A 21514-nucleotide genomic window follows, 5' to 3' on the forward strand; every position below is an offset into this window, starting at 1 on the left:
ATACCTCACACACATTACATAATTGGTTAAGAAGTCCAGCCATGTATAGAGGTATTGCATATGAGTATGCCAATATTCAAAAGAAATTCCCTGTACCAGCAAAGTCTATTGCACCTTCTTTCCCCCAATCCCCTCCATGGAATTGGTCATTTCCAATAACAAATACTGAATTTTCAAAATGGAATAAAGATCTAACCCCCATTGCTTTTGTCCAGAAAAAAATTGGAGAACTTAATACAATTACCTATAAAAATCACTTCCAAATATTTGTTGATGGGTCAAAAATGAATGAAAAGGTTGCAAGTGGTGTTTTCCTTCCTCAGCTGAAAACTGCAATGGGCAAGAGATTATTTAATAATTTATCTATAATGTCTGCTGAGTTAAATGCCATAATCATGGCATTAGAACACCTCAAGCAAAACCAATGTTTGATTGAAAATTCGAGTAATATTATCATCTATTCCGACTCTTTATCAAGCCTTGAGTTGCTGGCCTCAGCTCCTCAATATAAGTTGGACATTGACACTTATCATTGTCACAGTATTATTGCTAATCTTGCTTCAAGTGGAATAAAAACTTACTTTCAGTACATTCCTAGCCACTCTGGCATAAGTGGTAATCATCAGGTTGATGAAATAGCAAAAAATGCTATAATTATTGACCAGCCAAGTGGGAGACCAATCCCAGTTAGAGATATTTACCGATGGAGGCTATCAGATATTAATTTTAATAAGATTAATCCTATCCTTTCCCCCTTTCCCAATAACTATCTTTCTAAAATTTATCATAGAATTCGTTCTGGAACAAATGGACTAAATTTCCTTGCATTCTCATATAAGCTTTCTAATTCAAGTGGTTCAATTCCCCTGTCCCCTCTTTGCAGGCACTGTAATATGAATAATGAAACAATTGACCATTGCCTATTTGAATGTAATATGCTGACGTCTGCACAACATAACTTGCTTTCTAAACTGTTAAAATACTTCAAACACCACAACATCTCACTATCAGCCAAGAGTCTAGCCAATTATACCTACAAACAGAGCATAGAAATTGACAGCTATCATATTATATTTGAACTACTAGAGTCGAAAGATCTGCTGAAGGGTATCTGAATATTTAAAGTAAATACGAGGCAATCAAGCCAGTAGCTCTGTAGCCCACAGAGGGAAGCAAAAGGAAAAGGGCTAAATAGTTTTACTGAAAAGCCCGCTTTGCTGTTAAATAGAAGAAGAAGAAGAAGAAGATGCAATATTTTCCAGGAATTTAATTTCTTTGATAAAGCTAACCAATAATCAAATTGGTTATGTATATAATATATAAATATAAATCAAATATTTTACTGTTAATTAATTATACTTTCTGCTCTAAAAATTTCTTTTCCGCCCTTTCTTTAGCAGGAAGGGGAGGGAGGATCTTGCAATAAATTTGTTTCTATCTTACAATAGATAGGAAAATTAGAAAATTAGGCTCAATAGAAAAATAAATTTCTTTGTTACTGCCTTGTTAAAGCAAACGCATAATTTTTTTTTTTTTTTTTAAGTTTTGAAAACACTTCAGCTGTTGGGGACTCAGTCATACGATTCCGTGTTGATATTCCAATATACTTCTCATTCCTTTTTAATTCTTCTTTTTTTATAGCCTATATCTTTTATATGTTCACATATAATAGCCTATATCTTTTATATGTTTCACAATTTGCGCTCTGTGATAGGCTAAATGAAACAAACATACAAATATTTCTTTTGCTCTTATGTGCAAAGGAAAATGAAAAGACTTTAGCCACTATTTTCAAGTAAAAATGCTTCCTTTTTCTTGTTTATGCTCCCTACAGGTATATTTAAACAACGTCTCAACACTGAAAATGTGTCAAATATTGTATATACTTAAAGACATAATATAACATCATGGTCATAGTGATGTCATATTATACCATGTCATAGTGTCACTATCATAGTGTCATAGATGACACTCTGATAGTGACATAGTGTCACTATGATAGATGTCATAGTGTCAAGTCATAGTGATGTAATATATGTATATGTGTTTTTATTTTTTTGAATACTACGAAAATTAGCCTTGTGCTAGAGTGTATGTCTAAATATACCTAAGTTTAAGTCTGAAGATTTTTTTATCCAATTTGTGAATATAAAAGGAGTAGTTGATGTTCTCAAGGGTTTCTTTTTGTGAGTATTTCTGTTTGTTTGTATAAAAATTATAATTTAATCCTCTAGGTTATAATAATTATTATAATCGTTCAGAGGCTAATTTGAACAAGTCTATAGATTGAACCATGGCTGACGCTAAATTCTAAGCAAAATATTTAAAGAAGTTTCTTTCTATTTACAAATAAGTTTTTTGCCCATTATTTTGTAAGTAATTTTTTTTCAGTATAAGTATATTTTCATTAGCATAAGTATATAATATATATGCTAAATATAGTATTTACTATTTATTACTGTTTACTTTTTTTATACTATTTAGTATACATTATTTAGTATTCAGTATTTTTACTAGTATAAATTTTGTATTGTGTAAGTATAAGTATGTTTTTTAAAAATATTTTTTATAAGTAGAAAAAAACTAATTTTTAAAAAGTTTTTCCTTTCTATTTGCAGAGTCCTGAAGAGCGAGGTGTTTTTATGCAAGTTTTGGAAAGTGGATATCGATTCGCCTTAGGTTCTATTGCAGGAGGTAAGTGCAAAGTATAGAATCGAAATAATTGGAGGGGAATCAACCTTTAATTTTTTTCCATGTACAATGGGGGTGCCATTTTTGCCATGTACAATGAGGGTGCCATGTCCAATGGGGGTGCCATTTTTTACCATGTACAATGGGGGTGCCATTTTTGCCATGTACAATGAGGGTGCCATGTCCAATGGGGGTGCCATTTTTTACCATGTACAATGGGGGTGCCATTTTTGCCATGTACAATGAGGGTGCCATGTCCAATGGGGGTGCCATTTTTTTTCCATGTACAATGGGTGTGAGTAAAATTTCTTGACTAACAATAGCTATGTTTTTGGTCATCAAACTACGTTCGTCTTATTTCTATCATGAAGGATCTTGCTCCTCTGATTTTGTTCTTGGTACGGCTTCAGTTTTCTGGAATACCTCTACTACTACTACTAGCAACTCACTGCAGCACCAAGCTGCCTGAGGCCAACACAGCTGCGTATGCTCCTCCTCCATTCCGATCTTTTTAAGGCCCCTCCCCCTTTTATATTATGGAATGAATGCAGAAAACGTCAAAATCAACTTTGGTGCTTATCTCCATTCCATTCTATTCAAGGCAATGAATATTTTATTTTCTCGAATGAATACAGAAAAAGTCAAATCAACTTTGGTGCTTATATCCATTCCATTCTATTCAAGGCCTCCCTCTTTTATTTTGTCGAATGATTACAGAAAACGTCAAAATCAGCTTTAGTGCTTAGCCACATTCCAATCTATTCAAGGCCTCCCTTTTTCATTTTCTCGAAGTGATACAGAAAATGTAAAAAAAAGCTTTCGTGCTTATCTTCATTCCAATCTATTCAAGGCCTTCCTCCTTTATTTTGTCGGGTGATTACAGAAAACGTCAAAATCAGCCTTGGTGCTTATATCAATTCTAATCTATTCAAGGCCTCCCTCTTTTATTTTCTCGAATGATTACAGAAAACGTCAAAATCAGCTTTGGTACCTAGCCCCATTCAACTATTCAAGGCGTCCCTTTTTCATTTTCTCGAAGTGATACAGAAAAATGTAAAAATAAGCTTTCGTGCTTATATTCATTCAATTTTGATCAAGGCCTTCCTCTTTTATTTTTTAGGGTAAATACAGAAAAAGTCAAAATCAGCCTTAATGCTTAGCCTAATTCTAATCTATTTAAGGTCTCCCTCTTTTATTTTTTCAAATGAATACAGAAAACGTCAAAATCAGCTTTGGTGCTTATCTCCATTCCAATCTATTCAAGGCCAGCCTCTTTTATTTTCTCGGATGAATACAGAAAACATCAAATCAGCCTTCGTGCCTAGCTCCATTCCAATCTGTTCAAGGAGTACCTCTTTTATTTTCTCGGGTGAAGACAGAAAACGTCAAAATCAGCTTTGGTGCTTATCTCCATTCCAATTTGTTAAAGGCCTCCCTTCTTTATTATCTGAGGTAATGACGGAAAAAGTCAAAATCCGCCTTGTCGATTATATCATTTCCATTTTGTTCAAGGCCTCCCTCTTTTATTTTCTCAGATGAAGACAGGAATATTCAAAATCCGCTTTAGCAACTCGCTTCATTCTAATTTATTCAAGGTCTTCCTTTTTTATTTTGTCGGATGATTACAGAAAACGTCAAAATCAGCTTTAGTGCTTATCTCCATTCCAATCTATTCAAGGCCTCCCTCTTTTATTTCTTGATTGAATACAGGAATCGTCAAAATCAGCTTTGGTACTTATCATTTATTAAAAAAATTAAGTTAGTTCTTCTACAAATATAGGAAGATCCTGGTGAAGACTTTGATGACATTTTCATCAATTTCTTTACTTCTTAATTCAGTTGAGGCTTGATAGAGCTGAATTTGTTTGAGAACATTTGGATTTCATATGAGCTTAAAATTTTCTTTTTTTTCATCATAGAAATGAAATCGAAGAAAAATAACTATTGAACAGACCACTTAGAAAAAAAATAAGAGATAAATCTTGAAAAAGAAACACAACGTTACATCTGACGTGTTCCCACTTTTTGGGAGAAAAAGACAAGTAATGTAGTTTTTTTATTGGTCGCTAACTACATTTAAAAAATCCTAGCATATATTTATAAATATGTCCTTGCAAACGTTAAAATGTAGGCCTTTTTTCATACGACAATGTATTAGTCCCATTTTTTCCCGTTTTTCAATATTCCATTAGTCCCGTTTTTCTATATTCAACATTATTCCCCCTTAGTAACCTTGGGTCTGTTCTGGTTTCTAGATGCTATATTTGTAGGGGGCCTTTTTTGCTGAAACGCTTGTATCTTCATTACAATAGTTTTGGGAGTCCTCGCCTTATAAAGTGACTTTTTTGATGATAGAAAATTATTTCTAATTTTGTTTCTGGCAGAAATTGAATTCAGCCAAATCTTATGAATTCCGCTGAATTCAGAATTCGAACTTGAATTCAGCCAAATCAGAAATGAGTTTCTTTAGTCGGTAAAACTGCGTTGAATTTGAATAACGACAGCTAAATACCAGACTAGACCAACTGGAAAGAATTCGAGTAGACGTTTACTTCAGGAGAATATCATTAGTAGAAACAAGGCAGTAGAAAGATACTGTTATGCCAGGTTAACCACTAATTTTATTGCCTGACGTTTTCCGTATATCTTATTGTGCTGACCTTGAAACAGTACTTACTACTTCGGATTTTCACTGTTGCTGATTTTGTAGTCCTGTGCATTATTACATTAATGATTGTTGCTCGCCTTTTAAAAAAGTTCAATTTTTTGTGATACAATTTGAAAGTATTTTACTATGCATGCCCATAATATATATATATATATATATATATATATATATATATATATATATATATATATATATATATATATATATATATACATATACATATATATATATATATATATATATATATATATATATATATATATATATATATATATATATATATATATATATATATTTATATAACCTTGCTTGTTGTAAAATAGAAGGACTCAGCTTCTGATAGTCAATCCTTTTGATACTACCGATCCCACGGATCTGACCAAATCGAACGTAAATAGATTGTCCATATAAATAGGAACTGGTTTCTTCTCCAGCAGATAAGTTTATTTTTCACTAATGAAAATAATTGATCATGCTCATGACCTTGCAAAAAGTCAATTTTCCCGAAATGTTTTCAGGGAAGACTTATATTGCATTTAATCATATATGTAAGCCAGAATATAAATAATGGCGTTATTAGTTAGTTTTCGCTTAACACAGAAATCACTATATTCTATTAGAACGTAGCTTTTAGTGCGTTTGAGCATTCCAAGATTACTTATCCGACAAGCCCGATTACTTATTGTTAGTGTTTCTTGAGACGTAGATGACGTCAGGGGTTAGTAGGATTACTACTTGAAATGGTCTGGGGTAATTGTCGGATAAATTACACCTGCTAACCCTGGAAAATCCAGGATTACTGAGGATAAGTGACGTCATATATAAACAAAAAACTCAGCCTGTTCAAAAACGGGAAAAATATGTGAAACTATTTGCAGAAAACAAAAAGGGACAGTAATTGTGAATTGTGGAACTCTTTCAAGGGTTTGTAAATAAGCTATGTTTGCCTATAGGGTTTCAGTTGACAAGTTGCCGGATAAGTGTTTGTTGTTATCTTTTATGGACTACATCTGGGGAACTTTATATTAAGCGGATTAGTCAGGTCAGATAAAGGATGCTCTAATGCATTATTTATAATATATAAGGCATAGAGTTAAAATATTTGAGAGCCAAATGAAATCCGATATAGCTTCAAATTATAGGCCTATATCTTTTTTTCTTATGTATCTTTTTTTTTTTTTCTTATATATCTTTTGTTTTATTTAAGTCAAGCTAAGAGTCGGCCAGGCTAATGCACCTTTCAGGAAACTGTCTCAAATTTGGCGGAGCCAGAAGTAGTCTCTCCGACTCAAGCTGCGGCTGTGCAACAGCAACCTCCTCTCAACGCTTTGCTATGGTTCTAAAACTTGGCACAACTTGGATCAAATACTTGAAAAGAAGCTCAACTCGCGTTCGAAAACATGTTTTTAAGGCGCATTCTAAATATCCACTAGTCCCAAAAAGTAACAAACGCTACTATACGACAGAAGACATCTCAACCACTGGTAACCAAAGTGATCAAATATAGGAAGTGGGAATACCTTGGCCATGTGATCCGCATGCCCGAAATTTGACCACCGAAGTTCGTCCCTCAGTGACATAGCACCGGAAAGAAGAGGACGTCCCAAAAAACTGCTACGACGCAGCTACCGGACTGACTTTGCAAACCTCAATGCCTCAATCAAACCTGAATGGGAAGTTGTCTGGGCTGCCGCCGCGTTGAGAGATGACTGGCGACTCTTCTTGGATGCCCTAAGCGCCTCTGGAGGCACAGGAGGGTCATAGGTAAGGTAGCTTTTGTTTTAGCTATGATGAATAAAAGACCCTACCAGTATATTTCAGGAGTTAAAGCTACTTCATAGGCCAAACATTTTTCATTTGGTAGCCGCCATTTATGTATGAAACAAAATTAATTTTATTTTAAATCATAGCTGTTGGAGCCACTGCTGTATATCCTATTGATTTGGTGAAAACCCGTATGCAAAACCAAAGGACTGGATCCTATATTAGTGAGCTGATGTACAAAAACTCCTGGGACTGTTGCAAAAAAGTCATTCGTCATGAAGGATTTTTTGGCTTATATAGAGGACTTGTGCCTCAGTTGATGGGGGTAGCACCTGAAAAAGCCATTAAGTTGACGGTACACGTTTCTCTTTAGTTCTTTTAAAGAACATCTTTTAGTTCTCTATTTTTGACTCGCTTTCTTTCGTTAATCCTTTCTCCCTCTTTCTCACCTTCTCCCTTTCTTTGTTCCCTCTCTATCCCTTTTTCTCTTTCCCTCTCCCTTTTCCTCTCTTTGTCTCTTTCCCTCTATTCCCTTTCCTTCTTTATCTCTTTCCCTCTATTCCTTTTCCTCTCTTCGTCTCTTTCCCTCTCTCTATTTTCCTCGCTTTTGTCTCTTTCCCCTTTTCTGTCTTCCTCTGTTTCCCTCTCATATTCTACCCTGTCATTTTATAATTTTTTTTTAATTTGAAAAGGGACATTCCTTTAAAGCGGGGTGGACCATAGATAGTTCCCTTCCTAGATGAGAAATTTAAACGTAATCGCATGGATGTGATATACATATCGAATATAATATATATATATATATATATATATATATATATATATATATATATATATATATATATATATATTATCACAAGTGTTACTTAAAAGTCATTGAGACCCTACAAGGTGGTATGTATTCACTCTGGAGCCCTCCATTTTTCCGAGGAAAGAGTAGCCAGCAAAGGTGATTCATTTGGAGGCTGGGACTTGCTTCGGTAAATTGCATTGCCATCTCCACAATTTCCAAATAAAAGGACGTCACTGGCTCTATAAAGAGTTCGACGAACAAATTCGAAAACTAAACTTATGTTTTGCTCTAGCTTCATTCAACGTAAGCGGCGATTGAACCATTAATAGTCGTAATGTTGAACCATTAATTCAACCATTAATAGTCGTAATGTTTTCAGCTTCAAAGTAGCTGGACAAATTTATCACCAAATTAATTTAGTGGTACATCCCTCACAAACTCATGAAGGCTAAAAACTGAATATCTCTATGTTTCACTAAAATGGAGCTCAAATTTTGTTTTTATGTTCCCTATTATTTGTTTCTTTTTTTATAACTCTATGAAACTTTTCTTTTTCATGCGATCTAAAAAAATTTAGTTAGAAATACGAAATAAAATAGTGCATACGCTGAGATAGCAAAAAGAAATTTTGTAGAACAAAATAGAAGATGGGAGAAGTGTATCCAGGAAAACCCTGAAAGACGTTTATCAAATCTGTGCCATCTTTGAACCTCGGTACTGACACAGTAATTTCTTGAAGCTATGACGCATTTTAAAGCATTTAATTTTTGCCTTTAATGTTTTATTATGTTTTTTTTTTTATTATCATTGCCTCGTCAAAAAAGAAGGAGGGAGAACTATATGGACTAACACTTATGGACTTTAATTTAAGTTACTTAAAGAGTAGATTGTTGAATGGCTTTCAATAAGGAAAGCAAAACAGGGAGAACTAAAGTTCATAAATAATTATAATTTATATAAAAAAATAATTTCATAAAAAATAATTGTAATTATAAATAATTATATAAATGATTATGAATAATATGATTAATAAATAATTCTAAGCTATAAAAACCTTAATTTTTAGCCTCAGTAAGGTATTATTAGAAGGATGATATAACATTTCGACAATTGGCATATCGCCAAAATCTTATCTATTTTCCCTATGTCGGCCCTATCACAGATATCGTAAAAACATGGAATTTGATCCCATTTGAATGCCTAGGGAAAAGGAGGTCTATCTTTTTCTGAGAATATTTCAGTGTCATGAACCCATCCCCAAACAGTTGTCGTTAACCGAGAGAAAAATAAATTAAACGTTCAGGTTTATAGTATTAAAACAGAGTAAAATAGAGATAAAACAGATTTTACAGTTATTTTTATTACAATTCTTCTTTTGTTCAAGTGCACGTAGGCTACTTACATGAATCGAATTGAATTGTTATTTAATTAAATTATTATTAATATAAAAATGATTATTTATTGCGCAATTTCTTTTTTAGACTAATGATTTGGTTCGTGACAAGCTAACCGATAAAAATGGAAACCTCCCACTCTGGGCTGAAGCTGTGGCTGGAGGATGCGTAAGTCTATGTCTCGTTAGTTTTATCTATGCCATGACTTTTATTATCTATGTATCTGTTATTATTTCTAGATCAAATATAATAATAGGCAGATTCTACTTGCGTTTTCTTTCTAGCCATATTTGTCCTTATCATCGCAAAATATTGGAAACGGAAGAAAATAATATCTTTGTCGCTCTAACGTGGGTTTTATAGGATTATAAAAAATTAGAACGATACCCAGTGGTTTAGTGCTTGCGACAATCCCTAGGTGCAAAAGTAGTAAGGAAAATTAAATTAAATCTAACCCAAGGAGTTAAAACTCCGACAAATATTCAACATTTTGAACAAAATTTTCGAAAAGTCGGAAAAGTTTCCAATCTAACAAAGATACGACATATTTTTTCTTTATTTTTTATTTTTCAATTATTGTACGTAGTCTCCTTGTAACTACACACCTCTCCAAGCGACACTCTCATCTCTTTCGCCGTCAGAATAGTACTCGGCATTCTTTTTCTTTTCTTTTTTTTCAGGGGTGATCCCACGCTCATTTTTTCTCCAAAGACATCTGGTCAAATTTTTGAGATATCCATTTTTTTCAGCATAGTCGAAAAATCTTAATAACTATGTCTTTGAGGTTGACTTTACCCCACATAGTCCCCGGGGGAAAAGCTGTCAGTTATGAACTTTGCCCATTGTTTACGTATAGTATTGGGTATTGGGAAGCATACAGACGTTTTCAGAGGGATTTTTATGGGGGGGGGGGAGGATATTCTCATGGGGGAAGAGAATTTTCCATGGAGGGGAAGCCGAATTTACCAGCATTATTTCAAAAAACGATAAGAAATTACAAGAAAAAAACAAGTTTTCTCAATTGAAAGTAAGGAGCAACATTAAAACTTGAAACGAACAGAAATTATTACGTATATGACGGGGTTACCCCCGTGTCAATACCTTGCTCTTTACGCTAAAGTTTTTTTAGTACTTTTAAAATAGTTTTTTATTCTAATTAAACGGCCTTTGTGATTCAGGAGTCATTCTTACAGATTTGGGACAAAATTCGAACTTCAGTATAAAGAGCGAGGTATTGGCAAGGGGGTGACCCACCTCATATACGTAATAATTTCTGTTCGTTTTAAGTTTTAATGTTGCTCTTTACTTTCAGTTGAAAAAACTTGTTTTTTTAATTTAATTCGGTACAAGACTTCAATACGTCTTAGAATTCTTCTGCCATCATTTGAACTTATCTGACTTTCCGGAAAAGCTAAATGAAGTTCAGCATCGTGGACAATTATATTAACTTTACTGACGCTGTGAAACCATCTTGATATCATCTTAAAGGTTTATTAAAGCTTGATATTTTGCAGGGAATGTAGTTATTATGAGGATTGAAGTAGATCCAATCCTTTCTGGATTTTTTTTTCAATTTTTTATTTTTTGTTCTCTCTCTCTCTATCCTCTCTCTCCCTCCCCCTCTCTCTTTCTCCTCTCTCTTTCTGTCTATTCATTCAGGTCCTATTTATCGACCTACGTCTGCTTGGTTTATCTTTATATTGCATTTCATTTTCCTGGATACTTTACTTTCGTTTAAAGTAATTATTACCTTAGCGATTACACGTTTACATACTTACATATAATCAATTTTATTTTAGGCCGGAGGCAGCCAAGTAGTATTCACAAATCCATTAGAAATAGTAAAGATTCGACTTCAAGTAGCTGGCGAAATTGCAACTGCAACGAAGGTGTCAGCCCTAGGTGTTGTCAAAGATCTTGGATTTTTCGGGCTGTACAAAGTAATTGCATGTTTTTACTTAGTATTTGGTCTAGAAGTTAACTAAATAATTAATCATCAGGTACTTGTAATGGTCACTGTCCCTAAAGGCCGATTTGAGATTAGTCGTTCTGTAATCATAATAAACACAGATTAAATTCGATTTTATCTTTGCATTATGTCGAAGGGTTGAAAATTTATCAGGTTCTGGTTTCCAAAATGAAAATAATAAGAAAATAGGACCCGATTCAATCAGAAAGATAAATGACCACGTCACATTTATTGTTGTTACTAATTGTTTTTTTTTTGTCTCTTAAAAAATAAAAAAACGTTTCGCATGCTAACCAATGGTCTGTGTTGTGCTGGTACCGATCTCTAGATTCGATGCCTTCGTCCGGGAACGCATTGCGCGGTTGGGGGCAAGTCATCCAGCACTTTCCGCGTTTTCCACCCAGATTTCTCCAGGTACTCATTTAGAACTGGACTGGCTCTGGCTGAGGAATCTCTGATCCCTGTTCCAAACCAAATAACCAGCGGCACAAGGACTCGAACCCCGGACCTCAGGGTTTCAAGTCCGGAGCGCTTACTGCTCGGCTAAGAGTAGTTTCGTCTCTTTGATTCTTCAAAATTTATGCATTGTCATAATAAAGTATAGTTGCTTTGGATTTTTCTCTTATATATATATATATATATATATATATATATATATATATATATATATATATATATATATATATATATATATATATATATATATATATATATATATTCGGTAATATAAGACAAAAAAAGGCAAATTCTGAAAATTCGGTAAATGCAATTTGAGAAATCGAACTGCATTTTTGAATTAACCTTAAAGGATTACGATAGAATGAAAACCAACTTATCTGAACTGTTTTTTGGTTCGAGTACCCAAATTTTGAAATAAATACAGAAAGCGTAAAGAATCTCCAAATTCATAATAGAGCAACAATAAAGTTTGATCAAGTAAAAAAAAAAAAATACTGTAAAATATATAAACAACTAAATCCAATTCATAAGTCAGTCAAAGAAAAAAACATCCAAATGCAAAATATCAAGTAAGAACCAAATAGCTGCGAGAAAACTGTTTCCCAACACACTATGGGAAAACAATAATTTTTGATTGGTTGATTTGTTTGGTTTTGTAAAACTTGTTAAAACTACAATTTTTACCAATTTTACAATTTTAAATATTTTACAGTTTTTGCAATTTTTAAATTTATTTGGTAAAACTACAAACAAGAAAATGGATTAAGACTAGATGGCATTGAATCAAAGCTCATAATTCCGACCAGTATAATTCCTAATCATAATAATAAAATATTTTGGTAAAATTGTTACGCCGCACTTTTTTTAGGAAGGGCCACAATTCTAATTTTTGGCACTTCCCTTCTTGTTTTTTTTTCTGAAGTGGCTTAAACTTTTTTTTTTATTTGCAAACAGAGTTATTCCTGTACCCTTTTATCATCCTCAACTTCAGCACAGCTTATTGCAATTGATTCTCTTCACTAACAGCCAATAAAAATCATTTAGATGTATTGCGCTAAGCTGTATAAAAATCATTAAGCTGTAAGCTGTATTGAACGTGAGGTGTATATAAAAGATGCGCTGTTACATAGTTTTAGTGAACCGAGCCAAAAGTACATATCATTTGGTGACTAGACTATTTTATATGTCAGTGAATCCCGCCATAAGGTAATGATCTCGAAACCAGTGAAAAAATAGCATATCCTTCTGAGATGACTAGGGTACGTTCTGCGGATGAAGGATGACAGATGGCCGAAGATTGTTTTTCGGCCAACCCTCTGGGGCTAAACGGAAAGCAGGTCTTCCGCGGTTGACGTGGGAGAATATCATAAAGAAAGATTTAAAGGAAATGGGGACTTCCCTGGAGGGTGTAAAGAGGGAGGTTTTGAATAAATTGGGACGGAGGAGGAGCGTGTGTAGCTGTGTTGGCCTCAGGTGGCTTAGTGCGGCGGTGAGTTTTTAGTAATAGTAGTAATAGCCATAAGGTATACATATTTTTAAAGGAAACTTAACAGCTGTCGTATCTGTACATTTGTTAATAATTTGTGTATATTTTATTAACTTCACCAGGACCAGCTATATAAATTACGACTTAAGGACTCGCACTGGATGGTAAATATAAGGTAGATTATAACGAGGAGATAAAGAAACAAGAACCTATAGATGTATTAACAGTGACAAACCAAGAAAGAATTATTATTAAAAGATTTTTAAAAGTCTTCTATATTTCTCTTTAAGATAAGATATATTCATAATCAAATAAGCATACTATGAATACATAGTACTAATCCCCTTAAGGCTCCTAGGCTTGTAAAGGTGGGGGAAGACGTACGGTTCAATTAAGAACTAAATCAAAAGAAAACAAATAGTATAAAGATTAAAACATAACTGTCAAAGAAAAAAAAATTGTTATGTATTGGCAAAAATTTTTAACATAATGACTAATTTGATTATTATTCATTAATAATACATTACTTCATTAAATTCATACTAAAACATTAATTACTTCATTAAAACATTCATTACTTGATTAAATTCATAACCATGAAAAATGGTTGATTTCAAATATTTATGTCAGTTGAAATGAAGGGATATATTAAATTAGCAATAATATGATAATTCATCGCCACCTACTTGATATTGCGTTACCAATCTTGCCTAGAAGTAGCCTAGAAGTAGCAGAGATATGGATAGAAGGGTGAATTGTTGGGGGAGAAGGCTCTTGGAGCTCTGCTCGGAGAATGGTCTAATAATTGGGAATGGGAGATTTGGAACTGATGGGGGAGTAGGGGAGTTTACCTGTATGTCGGGAGCTCGTCCGAGTCTGATAGGTTATGTGTTGGTTGACAGTGGGCTTGCAGCTCAATCAGTTGATGTTGAGGTACTTCAGTCCACTTGGTTCAGTTGGTTCAGTTGGTTCAGACCACTGGCCACTTAAGTTAGAGCTGTGTTTAGAGTTTGAAGGTAAGAGGAGTGGTATTTGAAAAAGGTATGAGACAGTGGGTCAAGAGAAGGTTAGAGTTCGAAAACCGTTAAAAAGAGATTGGAATAATAAAGAAATTGATAATATGGATGAGATAATAACGAGACCAGAAGTAATGGATAGATTAGAGGAGATTAGAAATCTAGATTGAGGTGCTGAGGAAGTCCTTGCCGAGTTATGTGAGTTAGTGCACCAGTGGTCTAGTAAAGCGGTAAAAAGGAAAGTTAAATCAGGAGATAAAGGATATTATGATGAGGAGTGTAGAAGGTTAAAGCAGGAGGTAGAAACAGAATTAGAAATTGTTAGGCAGTGCCAGGATGAAGAATTGCGGTTAGAAGCGTTGAATTTTTATAGCGTTAAGAATAGGGAATATAAGAAATTGCTGAAGAGGAAAAGTAGGGTGCGGGATAGTTTAGAAAGGAAAAAGATGATGGAGGATTTCACACTAGGGAATGTTAAAGAATTTTGGAGTAGAATGAAAAAGGAAAGAGCTAATATTTCAGGTCAGACACCTTCACCGGAGCTGTGGCCTGGTTATTTTGAGAATTTAGAAGGAGACTGTGAAGGGCTTGAAGAGGATAGTCAGTCGTCATGTTCAGGTGAAAGTATTTTCCTGCTGCATGAGTATGATTATGAACTGGTAGGGGAAGTGACAAGGGAGGAGGATAGAGAAGTAGTTAGTAAGATGAAAGGAGGTTCAGCCCCATGTTTGGATAGAATACCAGCCTGGGTGGTTAAGAAATTCGTTTCTGTGTTTTTGTCGATATTAGCTACAGCATTTAATAGTATTGTATCTACAGGTAAGTGGCCAGAATTGTGGAAGACTTCAGTTGTTATACCGCTTTTTAAGGAGGGGGACCCTAGCTGGAATGATAACTATAGGCCCATGGCTCTAGCACCATTTTTTAGTAAAGTGTTAGAAAAATCTTTAGATAGGAGGCTAGATAGGTGGTTAGATAATAATAAGATTATAAATGAAGAGGAAAGAGAATATAAGAAAGGTTATAGTACTCCAGATAGGACATATTGGATTAAAGCTTTAGTGGACAATAAAGGAAGCGTGATTAGCCGTCTACATGCAGTTTGATTATACATAAGAAAAGCTTTCGATATGATTGAGAGGGTAATTTTCGTAGATATTTTGAGAAGCATAGGTTTACCTAGTATTTTTGCGAGGTTAGTTACTAGCATGTATTGCAGAACTAAGGCGGTAGTAAAGGTGATAGATCAGGGTTTTTCTAGAGCATATAGATACCGTAAAGGGTTAAAATAAGGTAGTGCTCTTTCCCCCCGTTCGTTTTCTATTTTTATAAATGATTTAGTTCAGTTTTTGGAAAGAAGGTGGGCTCCGACAGTGGGTCTTGGTTCAAAATTATTTTCAGTTTTGCTTTTCGCTGATGATTGCGTACTTGTAGCTAAGTCTGCCCATGAATTACAGATTTTGTTAGAACTTGTTGCAGATTACTTAGATTTGAAGAAGCTCCAACTTAATGCTAAGAAGACTGAAATAGTTATTTTTGGTAGAAGAAAGGATAAAGAATGTAATGGTAAGTTTATGTTTAATGGAGACAAAATAACGATAGCTAAAAATTCAAAATATTTAGGTTTTGTATTTCAAAATAATGGTATTTGGTGTGCCCGCTTTAAAGAGTCACTAAAAAGGGGGAAAGCGGCTATATCGACAGTTTTTAGGAATGGTACAGTTATGGGTATTAAAAGTCTAGCAATGCATACGAGAATATTTTTAACAAAGATTATGCCAGTTATTCATTATGGTGGGGATATTCATTATTATGGGGGATGGAAGTGGCAGAACAGCTGGAGACCCTTCAGGTAACTTATTACAAAAGGCTTTTCGGCCTCCATAGGACTACGCATACCCAGTTTTTGAAAGGGGAGCTAGGGCTTTTTTCGCTCCGTAAACATAGGCTGGTTCAGGTAGTTAGATTTTGGATGAAGATAGTGCAGGCACCCCGAGGTAAACTTATTAAAGAGGCCTATGAAGAGCTACTTGCTTCAGGGCGTAAGAGGTCGTGGCCGTCTAGGGTTAAATCCTTATTAGGCAGATTAGGATTGTCATATATATGAAATGATGGTAGAGGACCCTCTAATAGTCAGATTGATATAATAGGAATATTTAAACAAAGATTAGAAGATCAGGAGATACAGACATGGGGGAATGAAATTGAGAGATCCGAGACATTAAGCGTTTATAAGGATGTTAAAAAGGTGTTTGGCCAGGAGATTTACTTTAAATTCAATTTGCCAAGTAAGTATTTGTCATATTGGTTGCAACTGCGGGCCAACTGTTTGTCTTTGAGATGGAGGAGTAAAGTATTTGTAAGAGGTATGGGGTTCCCAGTGTTTAGGTACACTTGCCCTATTTGTAATATTGAAAAGTAAAATTTGGACTATTTTCTGTGCTGGTTTCAGGGGCTTACTGATTTGAAGGAGGGTATTTTGGGGGAAAGTAATTTTTCACTTCGGGGCACTCATGTAGATTATGTAGATTTGTTGATCAGGCACTAAAGATAAGAAAGGAACTATTGTGAAGAAGATTTGTTATGGTTTGGAATAAAAATGCTGAAGGGAGTTTTACTTTTGTTTTCCTGTTATATTTGATGTATAGTGCATATGGCCCTGTAGAAAGGCTTTTGAATACACGATTATTATTATTATGTGTGTGACATTGTGTGTAATTATGTGAGTTAGTTTTATAGTATTGTGTGTGCGTTTGTGCTGCAGTTGCTATGTAATTTATTTTTATTTGCTGTGGGTTGTGCTTAGTTTTTGTTACATGTGTGATTATCATGTAGTTTGACTTTATATGAAACTGTGTTTGTTTTTGCCATGGCCCAAAGAGGCTTTAGTTTTGCAATAAATATCTATCTATCTATCTTGTGAATTATCTTTCTTTTTGTTCCATACACATGCAACGGATGAAATTCGTATCCCAACAAAAGCTAGTTCATAATATCCTTATGGACAAGGTTGAAATCAACAAATTGTATTTTTTCACCATGATGTAATCTTCATTGCAATTATTTGCTCATTCGGCTACCTGCATCGAGTTGACTCTTCTTAGCTCATGTTGCATCGAGTTGACTCTTCTTAGCTCGTTTATTTTGTTGTAGCCCAATACATTTTTATTATTATTTACAGGGAGCTAAGGCCTGTTTTCTCCGAGATATACCATTTAGTGCCATTTATTTCCCAGCATATGCTCATGCAAAGGCTGCACTCGCAAACGAAAATGGCTACAACTCACCGTGGTCGCTTTTGGCAGCTGGTGCTTTGGCTGGTGTTCCGGCTGCATCTCTTGTTACTCCCGCAGATGTCATCAAAACTAGGTTACAAGTATGTATCTCTGTCCCCCCCCCTTTCTCTCTCTCTCTCTCTCTCTCTCTCTCTCTCTCTCTCTCTCTCTCTCTCTCTCTCTCTCTCTCTCTCTCTCTCTCTCTCTCTCTCTCTTCCTAGCTCTCTCTCTAAATAATTTTTTAGACCACACTGCTTTTCCATTTATGAAAAATTAAGGAAGAAAAGACGGATTTTAATTGCAACAAAGCAGTGAAAAAAAAATAAAAATAAAAAAAAACAACACTTCAATTAAAAAATATTCCGAATATTTCGGCTCCACTTCCGAGAGCCTTTCTCAACGGGGAAAAAGAACGAAAAAAAAATGTTTAAAAAAAATAACACACATAAAAAATATGACAACTAAACACACGAAGAAGAAAAAGAAAAAAATATAAATAAATAAGAACAACTCACATTATAAACAAACCTCCAGTACTGACGTTATAACACAAGAACAAAACCAAAGCAAGTGTCTATAGTGAAACCATGGGTCACTCTCCTCTTAACATTCAGTTTATAAATGGGAGTCTATTAAAAGGGAAGACTGTTTGCTTGAACAAACAAAAAATGGTCACCTAACCCCAGGTCCATCACCCCTAACTAAATCTTAATGGTTAATCAACAAATTCATGACTTATAAATTGAAGGGATGTTTTTGCTTAAGATAAGATAAAGTTTTATTCCAAAAACAACACAACACAAAAAAAAACAAATGACCTTACATAATCAAACGCTTGTTCGGAAGTATTAACCCTCTTAAGATTAACACTTATAATAACATACTAAAGAGAAAGAAGAGAAAAAAGAGAAAAAGAAGAAAGAAAGAAAAAGAAAAAAAATAAAAAAAAAATGAAAATCTTACACTCACTCGGCTCCTGGTCGCAATAACCAAAAATCAATACTTCACATACTCCAAAACTTCCCGCCGCCATCCCATAAATAATGAATAAACAAAAAAAAAAAAAAAATATAGGAAAAACGGGTTCCGGGCAAACCTGAGAGTGACTCAACTATACCACCCTTTAAACAAATTCATACCTATGGAGACAAAGAGTTTTAAGGTCCCGACGGAATTCACATAGATTCGGTGACATTTTTAAAGAAACAGGCAAAATATTCCAGACAACTGGCCCCACATGACGTATTGAAAATAGCGATTTAGTATTAGCAACTTGAGGTGTCCGTATTTCTCTAGTATGACGAGGAGGATAATTGTGTACATCATCACCAGAAATAAATAAATTTTAAAATTTGAAAAAAACTTGGGAACCAAATTAGAAAAATATTTAAACATAAATAAGCCATGGTAAAATTTTCCAAGACCTGACACAGGGATAATATTTAACTGTACATATTGGGATCTCACCGAGGTTCTCCGATTATCTCCGGACAACACTCGCAGTGCCATATTTTGTATCACACGTAACTGCTGCAAATGCATTGAAAATGTGCTAGACCATATACTCACGCAATATACTAAATACGGGTGAACTAACGAAAAAATAAATCAATCTCAAAACAGAATCCTTGAGCATATTTTTTTAATTTCTCAATATTGCAACATTTCTTGCAATCTCACTATTAATAAAAGAATCATTTTTTTTAAGGCTAAGGCATTCATCCACAATAACACCAAGGTATTATATATTATTTGTACGCTTAATTACATAATTCTCCATTTGCATATCAACGATCCAAGGGTAAAAATTTGATGATCTACCATACATAATAAAACCTGATTTACTATGGTTTGACAAAAGCTTAGTTCCTCTCATCCACTTATATAGGCTTGACTTAACTCGTCTATTTATTTCTATTAAAACAGGCTCAGTATTCGCAGTAGCAGTAAAGTCAGCAGCATCTGCAAAACTTGGAATAATCATTAAACAATTGGACCGTGCACGATCTATAAAGTCTCAGACAAAAAATTTTAAGTCGTTAATACAGGGTGTTCCAAAAGAAACAGTGCAGTAGGAATATGCTAATAACCCAAAAAGACAAAACTCACAGAAACATACTATATATTGCAAATATTCACAAATATAATACCTTATCAACTAAAGTACGATTGAGGATTGATTCGTGCAGTAAGATATGATCTACAATAACTGTTAAAAGTGTGCGCCATTCACTTGCAGACATAAACGAGCGCGACGCTGCATGCTTTGAAAAACACATCAAGTTCATCAGGTTTGATGTTTTGAATAACACTTGTTATTTTCTGCTTCAGTTCATCCGTAGTTCGAGGATTGTCTGCATACACTGAGCCTTTCAATTTGCCCTAAAAATAAAAGTCAGGAGGTGTTAAATCCGGTGATCGAGGTGGCCACAAACTACGAGAGATCACACGATCCCCAAAGACATCACCAACTGCAGCCATACTGACACGAGCCGTATGTGCAGTTGCATCATCTTGCTGGAACCAGCCTTGTTGCTTTTCTTGCTCCCTCAGTTGATAAAAAAATAGCTCCAGGATGTTATGAATGTAACAATCAGTTGTGATGGTGTTTTCAAAAAAGATAGGTCCAATTATTACGCCGCCTTGACAAAGCACACCAAACACCAACTTTTTGATCGTGGAGTGAGCTTCTGAAACAGAGCATGAGGATTTATTGTAAACCACACTCTTGAGTTCTGACTGTTCATGTACCCGGACAAATAGAGACCTGCTTCATCACTGAAGAAGATATGGTTTAAAATGTTTTCACTTTTCTGTAGAGTAAAATTTTCGAACCACCGACAGAAAAGTACGCGTGTTTGTGAAGCCTGAGGCTTCAGGTCATGAACAACGTGCACTTTATATGGAAAGAATTCTAAATTATCCAAATATAATATTTAAAATCTTTTGGGAAAACATTTTCAACTACATTTAAACATTTTAAATGTATAAATATCCTTTCTTGTGTTCAGTGCACTGTTTCTTTTGGAACACCCTGTATAAACCAAGAATAAAAGTGGACCTAAAACAGAACCCTGTGGAACACCATAATTAACCATTCTTTCACCAGACCTCACATTAGAAATTTCAACGCACTGGGTCCTACCTCTCAAAAAAGTTTCAAATAACTTCAAAGCATTTCCTCTAATTCCACAATTTTCTAGCTTTATAATTAAAATTTCATGGTCAACTGAATTGAAAGCTCTAGCAATATCTAAAAAAAATAGACGCCACCTTAAAACCATGGTTTAAAGCATCATGTACAAACTTTGGCGAAAACAAAACTGCCTGTTCTATAGACATCCCCTTACGAAAATCAAACTAATTAGAATGGAAAAAGGAAATATTCTCCAAAAACGCATATACCCTAGAATTAATAATTTTTTCTACTACCCTAGATATAACAGAAAGGAGGGATATCGGTCGATAATGATTCACATTTTTCCTATCACCCCCTTTAAATAAAGGTATTAGTCTCGCAATTTTAAGACACTCTGGATATATACCACATTGAAAACTAGCATTTATCAGGTACAAAATTTGTTGTAATACCACAAGAAAAATTGACTTGCAAACATGTGTTGAAATAAAGTCTGACCCGGATGCACTATTTCGTATACCTTTTACCACATCACACAATTCTTTTTCAGTAACCGGTCGCAAATACATAGAAACGTCACTACTTTCAGGCAAAAACTGAGTAAAAACACCATCACTTGCATGCTGCTCAACAGACGATGCTAACCGGCCCCCTACACTAGAAAAGTGCTCACACATACGTTCAGTAGTTTGGCGAATATTTTCACCATCAACAAGACTACAAACAATTTCAGGCTTATTCGGTTTAATAACAGAACTTATAACATTCCAAGTCTTTCTCGGGTTACCCTTTGCATTTTTAAAACTATCACTTAGGTAATCTAACTTAGCTTTACGAAGTATGCTATTCAACTTATTACT

The 21514-nt window shown here is 34.5% G+C and overlaps 1 protein-coding gene across 2 annotated transcripts in view; it reads left to right on the plus strand.

Annotated features, from left to right (window-relative positions):
- Positions 1 to 21514, plus strand: part of aralar1 (calcium-binding mitochondrial carrier protein aralar1) — an 81103-nt gene that overhangs the window by 46968 nt on the left and 12621 nt on the right. For both annotated transcript variants that reach the window (XM_089101943.1, XM_089101944.1), the window contains 5 exons: positions 2619 to 2694; positions 7270 to 7478; positions 9398 to 9478; positions 11110 to 11250; positions 17422 to 17616. In XM_089101943.1, the coding sequence (XP_088958069.1) occupies positions 2619 to 2694; positions 7270 to 7478; positions 9398 to 9478; positions 11110 to 11250; positions 17422 to 17616 (702 nt within the window). The remainder of the gene's footprint in view (positions 1 to 2618; positions 2695 to 7269; positions 7479 to 9397; positions 9479 to 11109; positions 11251 to 17421; positions 17617 to 21514) is intronic.

The sequence above is a fragment of the Artemia sp. Qi Xiang Cuo genome, chromosome 15 (genome assembly GCF_049724085.1).
Source record: "Artemia sp. Qi Xiang Cuo chromosome 15, ASM4972408v1, whole genome shotgun sequence".
Lineage (NCBI taxonomy): Eukaryota > Metazoa > Arthropoda > Branchiopoda > Anostraca > Artemiidae > Artemia > Artemia sp. Qi Xiang Cuo.